The sequence below is a fragment of the Chinchilla lanigera genome, unplaced genomic scaffold (genome assembly GCF_000276665.1).
Source record: "Chinchilla lanigera isolate Chin_1 unplaced genomic scaffold, ChiLan1.0 scaffold00041, whole genome shotgun sequence".
NCBI lineage: Eukaryota > Metazoa > Chordata > Mammalia > Rodentia > Chinchillidae > Chinchilla > Chinchilla lanigera.
In genome coordinates this window covers 17,980,980-17,998,159 of record NW_004955442.1, presented here as the reverse complement: position 1 = coordinate 17,998,159, position 17,180 = coordinate 17,980,980, and the positions used below count along the sequence as shown (strand labels likewise).

The 17,180-nt window shown below is 51.9% G+C and overlaps 2 protein-coding genes across 4 annotated transcripts; one reads left to right on the top strand and one right to left on the bottom strand.

Moving 5' to 3' along the window:
- Window positions 1-215: 215 nt before the first annotated feature.
- Window positions 216-5,030, bottom strand: Trmt2a (tRNA methyltransferase 2 homolog A (S. cerevisiae)). 2 transcript variants are annotated; one of them, XM_005391733.2, is made up of 12 exons: window positions 4,711-5,030; window positions 3,867-4,423; window positions 3,549-3,657; window positions 3,008-3,189; window positions 2,739-2,853; window positions 2,536-2,651; window positions 2,353-2,464; window positions 1,814-1,936; window positions 1,449-1,524; window positions 1,048-1,164; window positions 834-930; window positions 216-720 (listed from the first exon to the last, which is right to left on the bottom strand). In XM_005391733.2, exons 2-12 carry the CDS (start codon window positions 4,409-4,411, stop codon window positions 489-491), a joined length of 1,824 nt encoding a protein of 607 aa, XP_005391790.1. In that variant the 5' UTR covers window positions 4,412-4,423; window positions 4,711-5,030; the 3' UTR covers window positions 216-488. The 2 variants fall into 2 exon arrangements, with proteins under 2 accessions (XP_005391790.1, XP_005391788.1); XM_005391731.2 differs by having other exon boundaries at window positions 4,691-5,029.
- A 184-nt stretch (window positions 5,031-5,214) lies between these two features.
- On the top strand, window positions 5,215-12,704 carry Ranbp1 (RAN binding protein 1). 2 transcript variants are annotated; one of them, XM_005391735.2, is made up of 6 exons: window positions 5,215-5,415; window positions 6,685-6,821; window positions 9,233-9,390; window positions 11,056-11,184; window positions 11,907-11,972; window positions 12,498-12,704. In XM_005391735.2, exons 1-6 carry the CDS (start codon window positions 5,401-5,403, stop codon window positions 12,614-12,616), a joined length of 624 nt encoding a protein of 207 aa, XP_005391792.1. In that variant the 5' UTR covers window positions 5,215-5,400; the 3' UTR covers window positions 12,617-12,704. The 2 variants fall into 2 exon arrangements, with proteins under 2 accessions (XP_005391792.1, XP_005391793.1); XM_005391736.2 differs by having other exon boundaries at window positions 5,221-5,415; window positions 12,501-12,704.
- The last annotated feature ends 4,476 nt before the right edge of the window (window positions 12,705-17,180 follow it).

Below are 17,180 nucleotides of genomic sequence, written 5' to 3'. Positions count from 1 at the left end.
TCCCATCCCATCTGAGCACATTATTGGCTGTGCCCAGACCTGGCAGGAAGGATGTTAGCAGGGAGCTGAAGCCCAGACTGGATGAAAGGCAGAGGTTTCTAGGCAGCAAAGATAGGATTGACATACTCTGTTCACCTTGTCCCTTTGTACCCACAGTAGAGACCAGAAGGGAGGAGCCCTCACATGCCAAAACTCTGGTTTTTAACACAGAAACACCCTTAGTTCAGCAGTTGTTTATTCTGTCTCTGAGTCTGGCTACTCCAGGAAGGATTCGGGTAGGGGACAGGCAGGCTGCAGGATTCCACCCACCTTTAGAACCACAGCCTGTGGCAACAGACTGGCTGATCCTAGTGGGGCAGTTGAGCCTTGCGTCCTCTATTTGTTTTCCTGAGCATCCTGGAATGAGGGAGGCTGTGGGGAGCGCCCCCATAGCTTTTGCTCCATGATGGGCCCTGCTCAGAAGAGCTGGCTTCTGCCTCCCCCAGGTCCTAGGTTGAGAGGGACGTGCTAGTTTCCTGTGGAGTATCATCAGGGAGCCCTGGTAGAGGCTGGGTTGGAGGATCTTGATGTGCCAGGGGCCCTGTGCCATTAGGGTACTCCATCCTCTCGAACAGGATGAGCATCTCACAGTGTGGGGTCTGTGGGAACAGGTCCACAGCCATAGCCTTGACTGGTCGGAAGGGAGTGCCCTTCACCCGGTTGGATGGGGCCCTGCAGAGGCTGCAGTAAGAAAAGAGTGCCAAAGTGAGCCCAGTAGGACCAGCCAGGGGGTCCTATGGGAGGCAGGTGGGTGCTGTGCCCAGCTCCACCCTAGGCCTTTCCCCAAAACTCACTCCACAAAGTTGCCCATGGCTGCCCGAGGATTGCATGAGACATACAAGATCCTCTTGAGGTTCTCAGCTCTGCGGACAGCCAGGATCACCTTGGAATCTGAGAAGGCACAGACACTGATTAAGTCTATAAGGCCCAAAACTGCACAGCCTGGCAGTCCATTCAGCATTGGTTGTCTTCTTCCCTGTGCCACCTCCCCAAGTGGAAGCTACTCACGCAGGCCGGCTCGGGGTGGGTCCAGGATAGCCACAAGTTGTTGGGAGACCAGTCTGCTCACCAGGGCAGGCACCAGGTCCTCTGCCCTCCCACAGTGGAACTCAACGTTGCTCAACTCTGGAGGTAGCACCATAGCTGTCAGTGGACCCTAGGGACCCTCCCTCTCAGGGCCAGCCCTAGGAGGAGATGGAGGAGCCTTGGGAATACACTGAGAAGGAGCTTGCTCTCCCTGTCAGGCAGCTGTGGTGCTGGGTCACACAGGTCTAGGTTCTTCTGTGCCTTACTCCCCAGTAGGATCTGGGAACCATGGGGTGGATCCCAAGTACAATGGGTAAAGTATACAACAAGATGACTGCTGCCCTCTACCCTGCCCATCTGCTCCATGGCCTAAAGGCTCTCACCATTGGCATGGGCATTCACCCGTGCATCCTCCACAGCCTCCTGGCTCAGCTCAATCCCAATGACTCGCTTCACTTTCTGAAATGAAAAAGGCACAGACGGGGGCTGGGGATTTAGCTCAGCGGCAAAGCGCCTGCCTGGCAAGCGCAAGGTCGTGAGTTCGGTTCCCGGTACTGGAGAAAAACCAAAAAACCAAAAAAAAAGAAAAAGGCACAGACAACGCTCTGCCTTTGGGATTCTCAGAGAGAGGGGAGTGGGCAGCAGAATTGGACTGTCTTGATGGTCAGCCTTTGAGCCTTGAAGCTGAAGGCCAGAGGGGGTTACAGGGTGGAGATGGGGCATCCTCAGCCAAGGCAGGAGGGCTCACCTGGGCTACGGCCAGACCAATGGTGCCGGTGCCACAGCACACATCCAGCACTGTACTTCCCTCATCCACCTGTGCCCACTCCTGGATGGCTGTGTAGAGCACCTCAGCTGCAGGCGTGTTTACCTGGAAGGTGGCGAAAGTGCCCTCAGGTACATCCTAGAAGCAGGCCCAGCACTCCTATGCTACCCAGAGTCCTGGCTCCATCCTCCTGAGAGCTGAGGTCTGCTGCTGTAGTGCTACTGCTACTCCACCTCTCAATCCACGTGATACTAGTGACCACTAGTCTCCTGGCCAAAATATGGCAACAACATTCCTTTTTCTCTGAATCAGCAGACTTGTAGAGCCCCCTCTCCATGCCAGCAGAGGGTACCTTGGCCTCCTATAAATTAGGCCAGGGCTCCTGGAGCGCTCTGGCTCTATATGCCAGCCTTACCTCTCTGGCCCTCCAACAGGTTCTTAGCTACTCCAAGTCCTAATTCCTACAAGGGTCTCCCTGTACAGCTCTCTACAGCAGAATGAGGTTAAACAGTGTCCCCTACCTGGAAGAAGGCATGAGGGGAGATCCGGAAGGTCAGCCCAAGCAGATCTTCCTGGATGCACTGGTCCCCAGCCACATGCTCCAGGGGCAGGCCCTCTTGGCTGGGGGTCTTTCTGTGGAAGGACAAAACTGTCTGCCACCAACCCCTGTGGGAACCCATCCTGGCCCCACCTGGGTTTCTTACCGCTGTCCCTCCTCCACAAAGTAGAGGCAGGTCACCCCACTGGCCCTGCCTGGCCCCTCCATGAAGTACTGTGCCAGGGAGGTCTTCACTCCTGCTATCTCCTCAGGGCTCAGTTTCTGGAGTAGGTAGCACAAAAGGCCTGTAAGGCTATGCTGAAGTGACCCTAAACCAGATACCCTAGAGCAGGGCCAACAGCCTAGTACCTGGGGGTGGAAGTAGGCAATGGCCATGGCCTGGCCTCGACGGCTGGTGCGTACAGTCAGCTGCTTCCAGTGACCTGCATAGGTTTCAGGATCATATGCTGAGTATGGGGTGGACCTGTAGGAGACACAAGTGGCCCTAAGCACTCACAGCCAGAACTGAGGGGGTTGCAGCCCCTGTGGTCTGTTGCCAAATGGCAGGCACTCTAGAACTGCCTGGGTACGAACCATGTCCTTAGCACTTCCCCAGGAGGCTTGTCCCAAATCCTTACCGGATAAATTCCTGGAAGGCTTTCACCACCCGTTTAGTGGCCTCAGGGATGTGCACTGTGTCAAAGGGGGCTGCCACAGCACACGTTCCACCCTTGTACTTGCCGAGCCGGCAGCCAACAGTATTGTCCTTCCCGTCTACTCCGATACCGACTAGAAACTCACACTTATTTCGATACTCCGTCTGCAGGGAGAGAAGGAGCCAGAGTGGGGCAGCCAGATCTTACTGTGGCTGAACAGCAATGGTGCCTGGAGACAACACTGTAGTGAGTGAGAGACCCCAATTCCTTCATGACAAAAGATGAGAGACGAATAATAGTCATGTGATGAGACCAAAGACCAAGAAAACAAAAAGGGAGAGATGGAATGGAAGAGCAAAAGCAATGCTTTTCAAAAATAAGGTGATGTGCTAGGAGTGTAGCTTAGTGGTAGAATGCTTGCTTAGCATGCTCAAGGCCCTGGGTGTGATCCCCCTAGCACTGCAAAATATAAAAAATCTGAAAATACTGATGGGGGTCTGTGGCCACCCCCATCTAGCCTCACCTGCTGGGGTGATGGTCTGACCCCCTCCAGTGGGCAGCAGGCCTTGTTGTGCTTGTGCCTCTGTGTGAGCAGCCAAGGCAGCAGGGCACGGTTGGTGCTCCCAATTTCTCTGCAGAATGAAGCAGATCCATGGTTGGACTCAGCACATTGCCTCTCACCCACACTGGCTCCCTCCCTAGAGACCTCACTGTTCCCACTGGTAACGAGCCTTACTGGCCAGCTCCCTGATAAACAGCTTAGACTCTCTGGCGGATGTCCCACCCAGTGCACAGAGCACATAATGAAGCAGAGGGCAGGGCGCCTTGTGCCCACACTTACTTGGCAAGCCTTTGCAGCACCTGCTCACACTCAAGGCGCTTTCGCTCCAGCTGCTCAGCATAGGGTACTGTCCAAAGCGGGGTCACAACATCAGCAACTCGTGCTGTCTGTGGCTCAACCTCGCCCTCCTGCTGCCTCCTCCTGGCCATGGGGTCAGCCTTGGGCCGGGCTAGGCGCACACTGAGTGGGCGGCCTTTCCAGAGGGCACCATGCAACACTCGTAGGGCTTTGTCCCGCTCAGCAGCGCTTCGGAATGTGACAAAGGCACAGGGTGGCTGCCCGAAGAGTTTGGTTTTGTGGGGCTGCAAACCAAAGCGACCCAAAAAGCGTCGGACGTCGCTGAAGCTGGCATGGCGAGGTAAGTTCTGCAGTTCCAGCTTGAAGATCTCTGAGGTGAACAGATCGTCCCTGATGTAGCTGTAGAGCCCTGGTTGAGGCCCTGGTTCTACGGGTGCCCCAGGCCCCTCTTTCTCTTGCTCCTCCTGGGCTGCCAGCGCTGCAGGGTTCCCCAGGGCACTGCAGCTATCCTGGCTGCAGTCCTCCATGGGCTCTGGGTCCTGCGTGGCAACAAACAAGGACCAGGCTGAGCGCTGGACTCAGGCTTGACAGCCTTCCCTCACTCCAGACGCCCTTTCCGGCACCCGACCTCCATTAGTGCACCCTACACCCAGCTCCACTCCAACATGTCCACCCTCCTGCCCCCACTCCCATTTCCTTCTGACCCTTGTTTCACACCCTTATTTCCTATCTCTTCTCCCACAAGATTCCTATCCTATCCCACCTCCTCCCATCTCCACTTCCGCCCTCCCCGCATCTCCCTTTACTTCGTTGTCCATCTTCTCACTCGTCATCTGAGCCATCTGCCACCTGGACTGGGACTCTCCACGAAGGCTGCCGCGTTGTCCTGGACCTGTCGCACGCGAGGTGCTCTAAGAGCAGGTGCGACGCAGAGAGGGTACCTCAGGCCTCCGTTCCAGGCAGTATTCGCGCCCCAGGGCTCAGCATGGGACTAACCCGCCCGCCCGCCAGGGGCCCGCGCCCAGCGATCGCCGCACCGGGCTCTCTGTATTCGGCCACTGCATGCCTCCCAAGCTGAAAGCCTCTCTATGATTGCAACTTCCGGTGACGCCATTGCCATGTTCCGGGTCAGATCCCCCTCACCCCTTTTCACTAGTGTAGGGGCACGCCTCCGGAGGACGGAAGTACGCGCAGGGACCGCCGGGAGAGCGCGCTCTCCGGGCTGATGGGCGGGCCGGGCATGCGCCGCGGGCATTTTGGCGGGAAGCACTGGGCGGGCCGGACAATGGGAGTGTCCGCCTCCTGAGCCAATAAAGCTGCACTGGTTTTGAATCACGGCGCGTTTCCCGCCGCCGGGGTCAGGGGTCGGGGTTCGGGTCGCGGGGCGGAGGGAAGAGCGAGCGGGCGGGCGGGAGGCGCCGGCGCCAGACGCGGAGGAAAAGAGCTACGAGTAGCCACCTAGAGGCCGCGGAGTCAGCAACGACCGAGCCAGCCGAGCCGCCGCCGCCGCGCCCCCATGGCGGCCGCCAAGGTGCGGCCCGGGTGGGGACTTGGGCGGACGGGTGGGAATCTAGGGGCTGGGGCCGCTATGGGAGGCCACGTGGGCGGCCCGTGCCTCCGCCGCCAACCCCCGTCGGTGATCCGACTTGAGGCCTGTTGAGCTCGGAGTTGGGGCGCGTGGGGCCCAAGGGCTCGAGGCCTGTGGGGTCGGGGCACGTGGGGCCTTGGGGCGCAGGTTCTGGTCGCAGGGGGTGTGGGAGGCCCGCGTGACCTTGGGGTGGGTCGGAGAACAGCCATCGCGAAGCAGGGCGGCCCCTCTCGCAGGGGGTCGGGGTGGGCGACTACTTTCCTCTGGTTCGGCCCACGTTTACGGGCTTCCCACTAGGACTTTACATCCCTCCCTGCGTGTCGCCCACGCAGCCCTTCATTCATTTGGTCCTTGCGTCTGGAACCGCCACCAGCTTCTGTGGTGGAAACTCGAGTTTCTGGGTGGGAGAGAACGGGGTCGTAGATGCGCCGACCCAGGGCGGGGGCGGCTTTGTTGGCTGCTGGTGACTGGTCTGGTGCTGGCCGCAACGGAGCCGCAGTGCTGTGAAAGCAAGGGAAGAGCAGCGAAGGTCCTGTATTTACTTTCCCCTACTGAGTTTGATAGCGAGACTAGGATTTCTTCTGGATCACGAATCAGACCTAAAATACAATTTATGCCCCAGAATTCTCCAAATTGGGCTAGACTCTTATGCCTTTTCCTTGTGGAACTTTGCTTAGCAAGCTTTCAACTTCATTTTTCAAGCCACGGTAAGATTTCTGGGAGAATTGTGAAGTCTATGTAAATACTAGCAGTCACATAGCAGCTTGTTATTCTTGTAGTAAGTAAGAGCATGGATATTTCACAGATTATTGGTTACTTTTTTCTTTAAGGCTAACTCTCCTCTTTAGTTCATTGTTGTGTTTTCGGTCTTCACAGAAGAGGAAACAGGCTCAAAGAGATGAGAGAGTTTCTCCCAGGCCATTCTGCAAGGAGCTACAGTCTGTGAACAGATCTGACTTTGAATGTAGGGGAGGGTTGCTGAAATCTGTAGTCTTGCTTCATGCTTATACTGTGATTTTTGTGGAGCTGAACAGAAATGCAAATCTTTGCTAATGTGAAAGGCTGTGTGCTTTATTTCCAATTTGAGAGGAGGCCTGACCTTGTGTTCCAGATGCCATTCACTATTGGGGATGCGCACTGTGGGTGCTACTGAACTTTGGCTGCAGGCCAAGTCCATAGGCTAGCAACATTGCTTCTCACCTTTCTTCACAGGATACTCATGAGGACCATGATACCTCCACTGAGAATGCAGACGAGTCCAACCATGACCCCCAGTTTGAACCAATAGTTTCTCTTCCCGAGCAAGAAATTAAAACGCTGGAGGAAGATGAGGAGGAACTTTTTAAAATGTAAGTAGGTTGATGTTGCCCCAGAAATAGGTATCTTTGGCACAAGGTCAAAATTAGTAAGATGGTAGAAAAGGGCTTGATTCTCACCCCCAATCTTAAGTAAAGAAGTGGGTTTTTGCAGGATATTCGTCCTAGGGTGGCCCTAATTTGTGCTACCTGCTTGTCCTCAAAATGTGCAGTGCAGATTGCCCAGTTCTGATCACTCTGAGGTGTGATGATGAGCTCCTTAAACTGCATAAGTTTTCTTCACTTCCTCAAGCAGCCAGCCAGACTGGGAATGGTGTCTCCTGTTGGCCTAACTTAACTAAGGCTGCTTGCAGAAAGGGGTGTATGATGACTAACTCATTGGAAATTCATTTGACTAATCTTTGCTGGGTGCCTCTGCTGGCCTTCCTTGCCACCTTGCCTCTAAGAATTCACAGTACCCGTCCCTTGGTTGAGTAGGCAGTCTTAACTGGCTGTGCAGCTTGAACTGTGTCTCGTTCTGGATTTTGTTGCTATAACTGGACACCATAGAGTGGGTCATATTAAAGAACAGAGGTGTATTTGGCTTATTGTTGTGGCCAGGAAGTCCAAGAGCATGATGCCAGCCTCTGATGTTAAGACAGAGCCAAGTAATGCTAGGTTAGATCTCTTTTTCCAAAGGCACTGTATGGCATCATGAGGGCCTGATCCTCTTGATCTCATCTGGTCCTTTTTACCTTCCAGAGATCCCTGCTTCCAAATACATGAATGTGGGATTAAAGCTTTGTTTTGTTTGTTTGTTTGAGACAGGGTCACATTATGTAGTTCAGACTTGCCTGAAATTTGGAGCAATCTGATCCTTCTTCCTTAGCCTCCAGAGTGCTGTCACCATGCCCAGCTGAATTAAAATTTCTAATATATGAACTCTAGGGGTACATTCAAACCATGACAGATGACTTTAACAATCTGAAGCTTATGAGCCACCTACTTAATGTCTTTCATGCACAAAATAATGCCTGAAATTACAAGGAAAATGGGTGGTGACTCAGGTATAAAGCCTCCCCACCTTTGAGACAGGGTCTTACTATGCAGTTCAGACTGGCCTTCAACTCACTATGTAGCCCAAACTGGCCTCGAACATGCAACAGTCCTCCTGCCTCAACCTCCCGAGTGCTGGGATTACAGGTGTGCACCACCATGCCCGGCTCAAGGTTCCTTTGTAAAAGTTACTCTACACATGCTACTTGGCAGCTTCAATGAAGAACTGCAGTGGCAAGTGTGGTTTTGAAGCAGTTCTGGCTACAAGCTTGGTGCCTTGGGATATCACAGAGATTTTGGCCTTTTGCCTACACTCAGAATTACTGGAAACACTAGATTAAGTTACACATTAGTGAAAGTAAGATTGTTTTTCCTAGGAAAACCCCTTTCTTTGAAGCATGTCTAAGCTGTCAGGTTATAGTTTGACTGTTCTGAAAGAAATGGGTGGGAGAGGGAGGCCTAGAGAAGAGAAAGGCTGCAGTGCCTCTGGTCCCAGGGGTTGGCGAGACATTTCCCTGAAAACACTGAATCACTAGGTTTCTGGTCCACCTGGAGGATGCACCCCCGCCCCTTAGTGGCTCCTTCCTAGGGTGACACGATATTTGCTTCTGCCATCTCTGCCCACATGGGGTAGAAATGTGCCTCTACTTGGACAGGAACTCTTGCTGTGGGATATAAGGCCAGCTGTGTGGGCCCTTGGGCCTCCTGTAACAAATCTTGTTGGGGACGTTATCTTCCTTGACAGAATTGAGTTTGGAGAAATGGATTGTCTTAAGCAGAGGAGAAATAGTCAGGGCTTTGTGTGCGGGGGAACGTGTTGGCCTAGTCTGAAAGACAAGACTGGTTGGATTCACTGCCAGGTCCTGGGTCCCTAGATCCCTAGTGGAAGTGAAGTGCTGTTCCTGGGTGATTACCCAGGGCTTGCCTGCCCAAACAGGCTTGGTCCCTCTCCGTTTTGGGGGCTGTAGGGAGAATAGGGACCTCTGTCTCACAGTTGAAGGGAAGGCCTGGCCTGCGGAGGAGGAGTTGTTCACCATGGCTCTTTATCGTATGGCCTGCTCTTGCGTGGTGGCTGGGATGTACAGCTCACTGAGGGCTTCTTTAACCACTTTGGGCACATGTCCCTTTGAGGTTACATTTCTGTTAGCAGGAGTCAATGTCTTTTTGGTTGTGAAGTAAAAACAACCTGGAATTTGTTGAGCTGTTGTGCTCATTTGGGTGTTATTTTCCCTAGTGTTTTTCAGAGCCTGAAGAAGGGAAAGGGTGTTTGTAGAGACATGGGGTCCTACAGTGCAGAGTTGTGCCATGTGTTTAATGCTTGAAGGACAGATGTTCTTTCTGATGAAACATTTAGGGTGTGCATTCCCCTCTCTGCAGTCTAAGCACTCATTTAATGGTTTTTCTCACAGGCGAGCAAAGTTGTTCCGATTTGCTTCAGAGAATGATAGCCCAGAGTGGAAGGAACGAGGCACTGGTGACGTCAAGCTCCTGAAGCATAAGGATAAGGGGACCATCCGCCTCCTCATGAGGAGGGACAAGACCCTGAAGATCTGCGCCAACCACTATAGTAGGTTGACTCTGGGATCATGTTTGCCCCTGAGCCCAGCACTCTGGGGAGTGATGCTACGTGCTGAGCATGTTTGTGATGCTTGTTGAGTTTAAAATAAGTGTGTTTCTCATATGTGCTTCTGAATCACGAACAACCCTGTGGTGGAGCTTATAATGTGGGGGGTAGCCAGGAAGTAGCAACAATGGGTCCCCTATGCTATGTTAGTCTGCGGCTGCCAAGAGGGCTCCTGGTGGGTTCTGCGTTCACATGTGCATCTTGGACTGTCCCTTGGTGTACTGCCTGTGCCATGTCTGTTTTCTGAGCATAATTTGTCTGATGGGGCAGAGACCCTTGTCCTGGGCACAGAGGTAATTGCAGACAGAGACTGGGGTTGAGTGTCCTTTAAGGATGATATGGAAGGGTGCATGGGTCTGAAGGGGCATGAGAAAGACCTCAGTCCTCCCCTATACCATGGTTACCACTTGCCTCTCCTAGTCCAAGCCTGAAAAACTTCTAGGGAGCTAGCTCTGGTTTCTAGATAGTTTCTGTGAGAGCTTTGGGTGTCTTGGCAGAGATGCTAATGTGGCCAGCAGTGCCTGGTGCCTGTCATGGGCCCTCAGTGGATGGAGAGGGTGGTCATGGGTGGAGGCCAGGCCATGTAGGATGTGGGAGAGAACTGGTTAGCATTCAAGGACCCCAGTGATGACTGTGTCAGCCTTTGGTGGACAAGATCCCTGAGCTCTTGGTTTCAGGTGTGATTGTTGAGAGTGGGTAGGGAGGCCATTAGCCCACTGGAGTCTCTGAAGACTTCTACCAGGAGAGGGGGGACGCTGTCTAGGCACATTCACCAGGGACATTCCTGGTCTTTGGGAACCTTCCTGGTGAGTTGTTACCTTACAGGCCCATCTGCAGACAGGCTTTTCTTTGGGGCAGCTCCCTGCTTGGTGCTGGGACTTGTCTCCACTTGTTTCCCCTTGGGTCTGGATGGGAGCTAAGGGGTTCAGGATAAGTGTATTTATTTTGGGCCATAGCTGTGTCTTCTGTGACATTGAAGTGTGTCGTGGAACACCTGGTGTCAACTACTTTTGTCCTCATCCCCTAGTGGTCTCTGGACTGTTGAGTGGTTGGGCAGCATGACCATGTGCCCTCTGGGTGATATTTCTGCTTCTAAGCTTCTTTCTTTCCACTCCCTCCCATCTGCCCATGGCCAGGTCCCTAATGGTGTTGATGAATGTGGATGTAGTCACATGTGGAGTGCTGTTAGGAAAGGCTGGCCCCCTTGGCCTATACCTTAATGTCAGACACCAGGCCATGGGACTGCACAGCCAGGGTTTGGAGCAGAGGGCTGGGATTGGGCCGGAGCTGCTTTTCTGGAGGTAGGTTTTACAGACTAAGTGGTCCTAGGATGATGGTTCAGGAGACCTTTGCTGAGTGTCCTTATGATCAGGAAGCAGGCTGCCCTGTTCCCACACACAGGAGGGTTGTGGTGTGAAGTGAATATGGGGCATTTTCAAAGAAGTTTGTACAAAATTCAGACCCCAGGAGACTTCGTCTAGGTCTGGTTCTCAGACCCTAAACTGTCTGTGTTCCCTAAAGTGGGCCAGTGAGTGGGGCACTCTAGCTGCAGGGGGCTGAGCTGGCCTCATTGGCCCTCACCATCCTCATAGTCTTTCTCCCCCACAGTCACACCCATGATGGAGCTAAAGCCAAATGCTGGCAGTGACCGTGCCTGGGTCTGGAATACCCACGCTGACTTCGCCGATGAGTATCCCAAGCCGGAGCTGCTTGCCATCCGCTTCCTAAATGCTGAGAGTAAGCAGAAGGGGGTGCTGGGGACCTTCCTGACTGGACTGTCTGCTTGCCTGCTTGACAGTGCAGTGATTTCATTGCAAACAAATGCTTGGGGAAGCTGATAGTGACTGAGGACAGTGCTGATCTGCTGTTAAATTCCAAGTTATCTGTACCAAGCTGCTGAACAAATGTCCACTGAGCAGTCTTGTGTCTAATACTTGGTTTGCTGCCCAAATTCCAGTTCCTTTTGGACATGTGGACCCACTGCAAGGCTAGGAGTAGTGATGTCCTCATACGGTCACCTGGGCACCAGTAATCAGCAGAGACCCACAAACCCAGGGCCACTCATCTGCTCTGGTTTCTTTCCCATCTGGATTGTCAAAAGCTATGCCCAGCAGATACTGGAGGAGTTGATGTGTGCTGTGGACAGCACCCCATTGGCTGATGGTATGGTGCTGAATGAGCCTCACCATTGCTCTGGGAATGGGGCTGTCTAGCAGCCATTCTAATACAAGGAAGTACACCACCCCTTGGTTGCCAAATTGTTAAGACTAATAGAGATGGTTTAGTATAGCTGTCAGCTTCAGGAGGGACTCAGTAAATGGTCACTGCACCATACCTGCACCTGCAGCCCCATACTGTCAGCCACAGGGCCCTTTCTGAACCCTGCCTGTTCAAACCCTGTAGGATGTATCCTTTGCATGGCCAGGGCTCTTATGAAGTCATTTCTTTTCTTTCCATAGATGCACAAAAATTTAAAACAAAGTTTGAAGAATGCAGGAAAGAGATTGAAGAGAGAGAAAAAAAAGGTGACATGGTGGGGCGGTGGGCGGCTTCCTTGCAGACTCACTCTGCACTTGGCTGCAGCCTCCAGGCAGGTGCTTTTTCTGTCTGCCAGAGAACCATTCCAGGGAGCTGTAGTAGCCTTGACCTGTCAGGGGGGTAATGCAGCTTCTTGGGGACATAGAATGCTTCCTGGTAGGCTCCCAAGCACTGTCATTGATCTCATATCACTCTAGTCCAGGTAGCCAGTTGAGTCATGACTGGAACCTGTGATGGGCTAAAGGTACATTGGGATGGTCCTCATTTTCTCAGAAGAGTCAGTCTCTTGCTCCTCAGCTGGCTGCTCTAGCAGGTGACCACATGTCACTGAACCCTGCAGCAGGAGTGGCCAGCAGCATTTGCTGGTGCCTCTGAGCTCAGCTGGGAAGAGTGAGTGGAGGTTGATGCTTTGATGTGGTGGCTTCTGAACTTGGCTTGGCAAGGGGCACTTAGTCTAAGAAGCTAGACTTCTTTGCTATTTCTTTCACTGTGCTTACTTGTGCTTTGTTTAGCAGGACTGGGCAAAAATGACAATGCGGAAAAAGTAACTGAAAAGCTAGAAGCTCTCTCTGTGAAGGAGGAGAACAAAGAGCCTGGAGAGGAGACTGAAGAGAAGTCGGAGAAGCAATGAGTCCTCTTAACTTCTCTCCTTTTCCTTCCTTTTTCTTTTCTTTTTTAAATTTTGCCCTCCCTCCCTTTTTTTTGGTTTTATTTTTAATTCTGTTTTGTTTCTACACGGGACTTTATATAAAGAACTGAATTCCAACATTCAGGCCATTTTTTGGTTTTGTTTTTCTAAGTTTTTACCCTATTGAAGATGACTTCAGAAAATCCATTCCCCAGTCATGAAAATGTACTGTGCTAACTTTCTTTTCCATAGTGGAAACACTTATTTATAGTCATCGAAAATAGTAAATAAAAAATGCATTTGAAACCTGGACCAGATGGCAGGACTTTGTGTGTGGGGCAGCGTGGTGAGCACTGATGTCTTGCCTGCTCCGGGTTGCTCACCTGTGCGCCTTGAGTGCATGTCCAAGTCTGCAGCAGTAGCAGCTGGTCTCCACATCACCATAGTTTGATTTCCTGGAACACTCCCTCTCACATTGCTGAGGTTGTGCACTTACCTTACTGAGGCCTTGGACAACTTCTGCTGCTTTAGGCTGTTTTGGGAGAGTACCTGAACAAGTGCCAGGGCTGCCTAGTGAGCTGGGCATCTTGGGCTCACAGTTGAAAGTAGGTGCTCAGGGCTGAGGTGTGCACTGCCTCTGTGAGCCACTGTTCTGCACTGTGGTGAGGGGAGGTGTGATTTGCATTTGAGTGTGCTGGGAACAGGAAATCTACCAGAGTATATTGACTTCAGTACAGGAGGTAGAAGCCAGCTGAACAGGTCTCTGGGCTTTTGGGCCAGTGTTAGTTTTGGTCTTCCCTTGAGAGAGCAATCCCTGTGGCCCTCCTATGGGAAATCCCTGTCAGATATCCTACCTTGTCCTCAGAGAAAACTTCATTTGGACTGTGGACCTCCTGGGCTTAAAGTCTAAACTCAGCATTGTTGGATGTTCACAGTAGTGTCAAAGAGACATTTTCAAGAGTGCCATTTGGGAGTCAACCTAAAAACAGGTCTCTAGACGTCATGTTAAGGAGAGAAGGGTTTTCAGTATATGAGAGGCTTTTGAGAGTGTGATCTTGCTGTCATAATGTGTTGTGGGTAACTTTAGAGATAGGGCTTTGAGGACCTGGCCTCAAGAGGGCCTTAATCATGTTTGCTGAGGCAGTTTGGCATCAATACCTAGTAGAACTGCTTCACAGTGTGACTACCTGCTCATTGCTCTTGCTTTCTCTGACTATCAGCCTGTCTCCTACCAGCTAGCTACAGTTGTATCCTGCCCTGTCTTGTGACCATGTGTCTTGTTTAAGCACCAGTCCTTCGTCCTTCCTGGGGTAATGCATTTCCAAATGTAACTGTTCTTGGGCTTTTGTTTTGGGCTGGTTTGGTTTTTTGAGACAGTCTTGCTACATAGCTACATAGCTCAGGCTAGCATTGAACTCACTATGTTGCCAAGGTTGAGCTTAAACTTTACATCTGGGCTGGGGATACAGCTCAGTGGCACAAGCTCCTGCCTGGCAAGTACAAGGTCCTGAGTTTGATTCCCAGTTTAAAAAAAAAAAAAACTACTTTAAATCTTCCTGCCTTAGCCTCCTAAGTGCTGGGATTAACAAGCATGCATCACCATTCCTGGTTTTAAGGCCCAGTTGACTTCACTGGCTGTCTCTGTTATGTCCTGCCTGCCAGAGGCCTTGCAAATTGCTTCTAGCAAGTTGCAAACTTGGTTGGGCTCTTTCTACCCTCAGAAGACAGGCTCATTTGTACATATGGCAAGCTCCTGATACACTGGAATTGTGGCATGGTTTACCACAGGTGATTTCTCACTGTGCTGTACTCCCTGTAAAGCCCACTCTAGGCCAGTAGTCATGGCAGTCAGGTGACATGTCTTGATCTTTCTCAAGAAAAGCTGTTAGCTGTTAGGTACCCCTTTAGGCTTAGAAAAGATGCTTAACAGTCTTTGCTTTGGGGTCTAATATGACTCCAGGTTGAGCTCCTTCACCTTGGGGGAGAAGTGTCAAAGGGGAGGCCCTGGTAGCAAAAAGACCCCTCACAATTGCTGGAGACACTGTTCTCTTGTGCTTGTTGGATATTGTCAAGGAAGTGGTTTGCTGATACTACAGGAGGGAGGTGAGTGCAGAGGCGTGAGTCCAGATATCGGTCATGTTGATAATGTTATAGGTTGAGTAAGGACACCAGCAGGGCCTATGTAAGCCACCTGGCTTGGCACATTTCCAGGTGGGCTGCTTTGACAGGTCTTAACCTTTGCTGGAATTCTTATAAGAAATGCATTGATGTAATGGCAGTCCCACCTTTCCCAAAGTGATTGATATTCCAAGATTCTGAGTGGATGCCTGAAACCTCAGGTAGTATCAAGCCCTATAAAACACTAGATTTTCTTCTTAGGTACCTAAGACAAAGTTTATAAATTGAGTATATAAGAGATTAAAAACAAAAGGATAATCATAACTGCTATAATATAATTTCAAAATTCTTTTTTTTAAAGTCTATTATAAATTGCCAGACTAAAACATATAAAACAACTATACTAAATCAAGGTACACTTAAATATACTAGCCATGCTGGATTTTAGTAACTTTTTTCCCCTATCATCGGTGTCTGTTTTTCATGAAAATACTTTGTACTGTAAATCTTAGCACTTTAAGCATAGTTTTTTTTAGACAACTTCTCACTGTAGTTCAGACTGGCCTCAGCCTCCAGAGCGCTGGGTTTACAGGCTTGTGCCACCACACCTGGCTTTTTGTTTTTTGAGATGGTCTTGCTACCTAGTTAAGGCTGGCCTTGCACTCTGGGTAGTCCAGGCTGGCCTTGAATTTGCAAGGATCCTCTTGTCTCAGCCTTCCAAGTGCTGGGATTACAGGCTTTTGGCACCATGCCCAGCTAATACTATTTTTTATCTTTCCTAATTAAGTTGAAACTCATTTTTTCATTTAAAGGAAGCTGTTCGACCAGCTTCACTATCCTGTACTTTGGCTCTATTAAGTAAAATAAAGGGAACTTGAAGCACTGCCATAAGAAGGCTACTAAGTATCAAGTGATTAGGTAGAAGATACAGTGTGGATAACAGGCTAATGGAGGATTTGCATCTTAGGGGTAAGAGCAACACTACAAGATTTCACAGTAACAAAAGTACTATCCCATTGAAAAAAGAATAGTACATGGCTGGGTGAGGTGGCCCACACCTATAATCTCAACAATCTGGGAGTTAGATGAAGGAGTCTTACAAAGGAGCCCAGTCTGGGGGAATGGTCCCTCATGATGGAGTCTGAGCCTCCTTTGTTCTGGGCTGCAGAAGGGCAGGAACAGGAGTAAGGCCATGGATAAGGTGCTGTTCACCTGGAAAGGTGTTTGTAACCTAGAGCTGAGGGAATGTGCACTCTGCTTGCCATTGTGCTGGGAGACCCACTGCCTCAAGGTCCTCAGTGCTGAGAGCGCCCTCCCCGCCCTTGTGCTGGGCTTCTTGAAGTGAGACCACCTGCAGAACAGAGAGGTCATCGCTACCATTTGTGCTGTTGGATCGCTAGCTGCATTAAGGGTCCAGGGCCTGGGTTTCCTGTAACAGCCTACCATGAGGACCTCACTAGGTGCTTCATTAGGCTCACAAGGCAAAGATTGGCCTCCAGGTCAAGAAACAGACGTGACAGGGTGGCAGGCAGGAGGTGGCTGCTGCTACTATGTCTTGGCTAGGGAGGAGCAGATACCCAGGGCAGGCAAGAGTCCCCACCAAGAATCCCCACCTAGGGAGGGTTCTATTGGGCCTGGATTTGGAGGAGGGTCCTGCTGTAGTGGCCAGGACAAGAAATCCTTGCTGTGGGAGGCAATGAAAGTTGATGGATGTCCCCACTCACGAAAGGCGCTGCTGCTGCCTGGCAGAAGTCAGTGCAGGTGCCCAGTGGCCTGCTCACATCTCAGGCGTCCTCGGACACCGGTCCACCTTAAGTGGTGGCAGCCACGGCGCTGGCGGGTGGGATTTCCTGCAGGATGTGGGCCTGCGCTCCCGACCTATCCCGGGTCCCAGTGCTCCCAAGGGGCCACGCTGCCTCTGGGAGGCGCCCCTGTGTCTCACATCAGCCTTGGCTCTCAAGCTTGCATACTGGGCGAGGACGCGGACGGACCCGCAGCTCGCTGGCAGAGTTCTGTCCCGCCCACTGCCCCGAAGGCTGTGAGGTGGGCAGAGCTGGTAAACAATCACTGTGTCCCTGCAGTGTCACAACCCCCACTCGACCCTCGTGACTGTCGGGGGCTGCAGATGAGAACATTCTGGCCCCGCCCGGGAATAGCACGGAGCGAGGGCCATCAGCCTGCCTTGGGACGGGCCGACAGTGTTTAGGGGGAAGAAGCTGTGTAGAGAACTGTCTGTGCGCACAGGCCCAGGACCGAACTAGGCCAGCGCCTGCGGGCCAGGACCCCATAGGCAGGAGTGACCCCGCCCCTCTGAGATTCCCGAAAGTCGAGGGCGCGTGCGTGGGGGTCGCGGGCGGGGCTGCGAGCAGGGGGCCCGCTGGTCCGGCGCCCCGCCCTCCCACCCGGCAGCCCAGTCCACCTTAAGGGGCGCGCTGACATCAGCGCGCCG

Coding starts and splice junctions, on each gene's coding strand:
- Trmt2a (XM_005391731.2), bottom strand. CDS start 4,726: ATGGCTCAGATGACGAGTGAGAAGATGGACAACGAA. Junction 4,424..4,690: donor GTGAGAAGATGGACAACGAA/GTAAAGGGAGAT, acceptor GTTGCCACGCAG/GACCCAGAGCCCATGGAGGA. Junction 3,190..3,548: donor TCAGACCATCACCCCAGCAG/GTGAGGCTAGAT, acceptor CTCTCCCTGCAG/ACGGAGTATCGAAATAAGTG.
- Ranbp1 (XM_005391735.2), top strand. Junction 6,822..9,232: donor GAGGAGGAACTTTTTAAAAT/GTAAGTAGGTTG, acceptor TTTTTCTCACAG/GCGAGCAAAGTTGTTCCGAT. Junction 9,391..11,055: donor GATCTGCGCCAACCACTATA/GTAGGTTGACTC, acceptor TCTCCCCCACAG/TCACACCCATGATGGAGCTA.